General features: G+C 40.9%; 1 protein-coding gene across 3 annotated transcripts in view; it reads right to left on the minus strand.

Annotated features, from left to right (window-relative positions):
• Positions 1 to 4,747, minus strand: part of LOC141766946 (serine/threonine-protein kinase WNK1-like) — a 33,610-nt gene extending 28,863 nt beyond the window's left edge. For 2 of the 3 annotated variants that reach the window (XM_074634158.1, XM_074634157.1), the window contains exons 1-2: positions 3,591 to 3,613; positions 1,364 to 2,613 (exon numbers count right to left, since the gene is read on the minus strand). In XM_074634158.1, the coding sequence (XP_074490259.1) occupies positions 1,364 to 2,149 (786 nt within the window). In that variant the 5' untranslated portion in view covers positions 2,150 to 2,613; positions 3,591 to 3,613. Of the gene's footprint in view, positions 1 to 1,363; positions 2,614 to 3,590; positions 3,614 to 4,554 lie in introns of those variants that run through there. The other variant, XM_074634156.1, reaches the window with a different exon arrangement.
• Between the last annotated feature and the right edge of the window lie 1,253 nt (positions 4,748 to 6,000).

Here is a 6,000-nt window from a genome sequence, read left to right on the forward strand (position 1 = left end):
GGGGAAGGGGCTGAGTTTAGCAGCAGGCCTTGGCAGGCCGGCCTGCTGCACTTCACACAGGAGATTCCTCTGTCAGGAATGTGACCCATTTTACATTCACACAAGCATTCAGAGCAGGAATGCACTGAGCATGCGCGTGATTCAGTCTGTGTGAGGGGGGGAGGGGCACGCGTCTGTAATCTTCACATTGTTCTGAAACCAGTGTGCATGTGTAGCTATGGTTGTATGTGCTGCCGTGTGAGGCCTCTGCCTCTCATGACAGGGTGAAAGCGTGACAGTGGAAGCAAACATTCATGTGGTGAATGAGGTCAAACTTTGCTGCGGGCCGTGTTGCTGCTTTAACTGGACAGACTGCAGAGCTACTATTTTTTCATAAGCATTTTTAAGGAAACCACTAACTATTGGTCAGGAGCAGATTAAAAGCCAAATGATGGATTCTTTAATACAGGAACACTGTATTTAGATATACTAATAATGAAACAGGTTCAATAATTAACTCAAGTATATTAAGGCTCACAGAAATATTTAAGACAAGATAAAAACCTGGTCATGTTTTTTAAAAGTCAATTATTACTACTGTTGCTGCATTTAACCCTGGAAATTGTAAATTATAATCAATGGCATTTTTACTCTAATGGAGATTTACTGATGGCAGTTTAGATGTGCTACATCTTCAAAGGTTGTTATAATAACCTAAATACTTAATCTCACCTTTTGCTGACAATAATTTGCGCAGTCATAACTTGTAATGTGTTGTTATGTCACTTCTGCATGTGTGGAAGACAGTCTTCATAATATATTTTAATGCTATAATGTCCTCTCCCAGTGTGAAAACTGAATATTGAAAATCATTATGCCTGCATCAACTCTGCACACTAGAGGGGCAATGAAACAAAGTCTAAATCTGTCTGAATCAACTCCAAGGTAATTTCCACTGCTTGGTATCCCTTAGTCATAGTATTAAAAACATTAATTGTACAAGTCTTGATAAATTCTGGTAATTTTCTAAAATCTTATGCTGAAGTAGAAACTTTCACTCTTAAGTAAATGGACTGAGCTGCACCAAAAAGAAAATGGGGAAATGAGAAGTTTTTTGGTATGCTTTGCTGACAAATGCAATGCAAAACAATCGAAAGGGAAATGCTAGCCATGTCTCTCAGAGCGGAAATGACAGAGGCTGTAGCTCAGGTAACAGTGTGAGGAAATTGCCTTGGCTGAACTCACCAATTCAGCCTGATAAAGGCAAACAGCCTACACAAAAGGAGATGATGACACTTGCAGTAGGAATGCAACACTAAGAGTGACTCAATTAAAGAACAGTCATAACTTATAGCAACAGCATTGAGGGAAGGGTTTTTCATACCTGCAGCTCACACCAAGCCACCTCCACTGTGGTCTCAGTGTCCAAGCCCTTGTAGACAGTCTTGAAGGAGCCACGTCCGATTTCTATATCAAACTTTAAGAAACGCCCATCTGGTGATGTTCCCACTGCTTTGGTCTCTGCCTCTTCAATGTCGTCCTGCACTTTTTTCTCAGCTTCTCTCTGCTCAGCCTCTGCTCGTGCCTTAGCAACGTCCTTATCTTCTTCTTCCCCCTCTTCTTCATGATGTACCTTCGCCTCAGTGGTGCTTTCAGGTTCGGTCCGACTTGGCAATTCTGTTCCTAAGCTCGGTGCAGAGCGGGCTGCTACCACCACTTCTCCATCATAGGTATCTTTTACACTGGCAGCCTCCTGCTCTGAAGGCACTACATCCACCTTGGCTATTTCTTTTCCTTGTTCTCTTCCTGTCCCAGCAGACTCTTCATTTTGAGCTAAATTTGGTTCAGCCCGCGGCAAATGAGCAGTAGCTGCAGCCAGTTGCCGCTGGGGCACGGTTTCTCGTAGCTGAACCCGTTGAGGTGCAGGGATGGGGATCTTGCTGGGTAAAGGGAGGGCTAATGCTGTAGCATTGGAATCACTGATGACACTGCGGCGCAAGAAACGGTGTTCAGGGTTACATCGATCGCGCTCCATGGTGTGATGCCGGCGTCTCACTTCTGTTGGCCGGCACTCACTCACCATCGAATCTGAACCAGAACTGGGGCCATTTCCACTCTTCTGAGGGGGAGCCAGGAACTTCACCATTTTGTCGTCTGGCTTTTCCGACATCCCACCACCCACACAAAGAGTAAGGGGGTACACTAACTGAAAAAAATTAAAATAAGGATACTTCCATGTCCGCCATATAGGCTTATATAAGCAGTATCGATCGGTGCTTTAAAAAAAAAGAAAGATAGAAAGTCTTCCAACTTCTACCTCCGGCTGTCTTTTTTATTGCTCAAAGACGGTCTTTATATATATAGTGCAGAGATTGGGGGTGTAGGATGGGAGGTGTTCTCTTGTAAATGGTAAAAGAGAGAACACCACAGCAGAACACAGAGTGCTGATTTTGATAAACAAGTCTCTTTAAGTCCACACCATCCATCCTGTAAGACACAGGGTGCAGTTTCTATCACGCATAAGGAATCACTGGTGAGGAAGAAACATGCACAGCCCACAACAGGCACCAAACTTCCTTCGGTAGGCAGAGGCAGGAAGGCCAGACACTCAGGATATGCTCCAGTCCAGATTCACTGCAAGAGAAAAAAGAAAAAAGCTGCTTGACGTGTTTCAGAAAGTAACCAACATTATGTCAAATGTCAACAAGATCTGCAAGAGACAAGCCGAAGTGTTCACAAGTAGAATTTACAGTATACATAAAGTTTAATAACATTGTTTTCATCAGAAGCACAGCTGACAGGCAGTACATATCTGGGGTAGAGTACTGCACTAGATCATTTGAACATTTTGTGATTCACTTTTGATTAATGAAGGAGAAATTTGTCTTTAAGGTTACCCCCCCCTCGCATCTGATAAAATGTGCTGTCTTGCCCAGCACATAGGATGTAAACACACATGCTTGCATTCACAGTGGATTCACTGCAGGTCCTAATAGGAAATTCAATTGTTAAACCATTCAATTTGTTTAGTAAGCATTACGTGTTTATCTATATTATAAATAAGCATTATAATAATGTTATGTGGCACAAATCCCAAATGCATTTCACAGCCCTTCAGAATGACACACTAACCTCTCAGTGCCTCACATTAGTTTAAGACCAGAAGTAACTCATTGAGCACAGTTGACAGCTGATTACTCTGTCTCCAGTATAAACAGGGAACCACATATAACATCAATACTTATGAGGTTGGTGAATATTGTCTGAATAACTGACATATAACGTTAGTCCATTGTTAAATCCGCCTCTCTACACTAAACATTAAAGATATAAACCTACCAACATGTAGACTCTGGATGCAACAGACCGGTGCAATGTAGCAGGACTATTTTAATAATGTGTCTATTATGGTGTTTTAAATATGCAGGTTTGCGATGTCAGTCTTATTGATTATTAGTCATCTATAAGCTACCGTGGCTGCAGCCATTACCAGCGGAGACAACCACAATGTCACCACCAGACCTGGAGATGTTAGCACCAAGAACATCCAGAGAAATGAGAGAAACGACTCAACTAGAACTGTATATTAATTAACGTGAGCCTTGTCTTACCTACCTAGTTCATCGCCTTCTTAACACTGACACCACATCCATCAGAAACCCAACATGGAGCACACAAAGCGAGGAGGAGCAACGGCTCTTTGTTAGCTGTGTGCTAACCAGCAGAGCTGGCTAGTTAGCTGCTGTTAGCTGACCTGTAACCAGATGAAGCAGCTCCACGTCACCTGTTATTATATTATTAATATACTATTAAATATACTCCGGCCCGTTGTTAGAGATTATATATATATATGTAGTTAAACGTTCTGGTTATTTCACAGAGTTCATGTTTAACGCTGTTATGGTGTCTGTAACCGTTAGCAACTAACACCAGAGTTCACTCTAGATTTAGATTTATACTCTCCCGATCTATTCCATCCGGAGTGATTAGCTGACATCACAAGCTAACCATGCTAACCATGCTAACTAAGCTAACCATGCTAACCAAGCTAACCATGCTAACCAAGCTAACTAAGCTAACCATGCTAACCAAGCTAATCATGCTAACCAAGCTAACTAAGCTAACCATGCTAACCAAGCTAACTAAGCTAACCATGCTAACCAAGCTAACCATGCTAACTAAGCTAACTATGCTAACCAAGCTAACCATGCTAACGCACCGGATGCGTATGACGCCGGTTGGGAATTCACCAGCACTGACTAACAGCGCCACAGCTAGCCAGCTAGCTGGTAGCTAGCTGGCTAGCTGAAGGCCTACCAGCCTGACCTCCTCCTGTCTCTCCTTATTCAGCTTCATATCAATATGACGCGTCATCCTCTCAGAACTTGTTGTGACGCACTTTGTAATGCTATTCTTACCAGCTGGTTCACGGAGGCTGTTCGTAGCTGAGTGGTAACCCGGCTATATGACGTCTGTTTGGGTTTCACACAGTGCTCTGCTATCAGTTAGCATCAGTTAGCTTCACTGGCTAGCTAGCATGAAGCGGTGCCGGCTGGCAGACAGAGAGAGACCTACCTCAGTACCTCTAGACCACATCCACATCACTCAGCTGACGGGGATCTGGTCCTCAGCGTTAATCCGTCTGCGTGTGAGTGAAGAGGAGAACAGATGATGTAGCTGTAGATGAGACCAGAGATACTGAACTCTGATCATCAGTCAGTTTAACAGGCGGATCAGATGCTACAGATTCAACAAGAAACGGGTTCATCACAAAGCGCCTGCGCGAGCGAAGAATGACCTCATAACCATAACACACACACGCGCACATGAACCACGCAGACTCACCTGCATGGTATCAGTCAGGTATCAGTCAGGTATCTGATTTCCTCATGACAATAGATTTATGTTTGTGTAATGAAATCAAAGCACAAACCATTTATAGGTCCTATCAAGTATCACTGTTTCTAAATACTCTGATAAGCATATTAAACATTAATTCATACAAATCATTTGGGAATATATGTTCATGTAAGATATTAATTGGGATAAAACTTGTCGATTACCATAAAATGATGTACAGCCCCCCCCCCAAAAAAAATCAACATTGTTCACAAAAGTTCGAGCTGTCAAATATGTTATATATATATGTTAGGCGTACATGTTATTTTAAAAAATCATTTTACATTCAGAATATATATATATATATATATATAGGATATATGTATATAGGATTTTTTTTATTATTATTATTTACTTCCACCAAGAGTAGGCTATATATACAATTAAATGTTATCATATCATTTAAAAAGGCACTATTTTGTATTCAATCTGCCTTTATGTTTTATTGTATTATATTTATGTTATTCTTGATTGCACCTTCCATTTACACTGTTTAACACTTCTGTTATGAACATTTATTTGAATTAATACTTACTTTGATCACACCATTATTAGCTGAAGCCTTGGTAACAAGTTATAAGATTTCATTACAACACATTCCAGGATTTAGTTTGTGAGCCTTCAGGTCTGCTGCTCTTCTTCAGCTTTCTTTCCGACTACAAATGACTGGAATAATAAGACATTTTATTCTGTTATAATGAGCTGACTCAATTTTGTTTATTGAATTTTGTTGAAAAAAAAAGAAAACAATCAGCCACACCATTCTATTTTTTCTGTAGCAACCATTTCAGAGATACAATTTTCCTACAAGTAAGCACTGCCCCCTGCTGTTGTCTGTTGACTAAACAGGCCATATATATCTCATTTTATATTATATCACACAAAATGAGAAGCTCCCTGCTGAAGACAGTATGCACAATAATATTGTTAATATCAGAGATAGATTTTCTAAATTGTGGTTAACTACAATTACATCACTGCCTGCTCACAGAATTTAATTTAGAAACACTTCAGAGTTGACCACAACATGTACTTATCTCATCATATTTATTCAAAACGATATCATTTTTGCAAAATGTTGGAAGGTCTCAGAGGTGGACAAAGTCCTCAGATCCTTTACTT

Source organism: Sebastes fasciatus, chromosome 4, assembly GCF_043250625.1.
Source record: "Sebastes fasciatus isolate fSebFas1 chromosome 4, fSebFas1.pri, whole genome shotgun sequence".
Lineage (NCBI taxonomy): Eukaryota > Metazoa > Chordata > Actinopteri > Perciformes > Sebastidae > Sebastes > Sebastes fasciatus.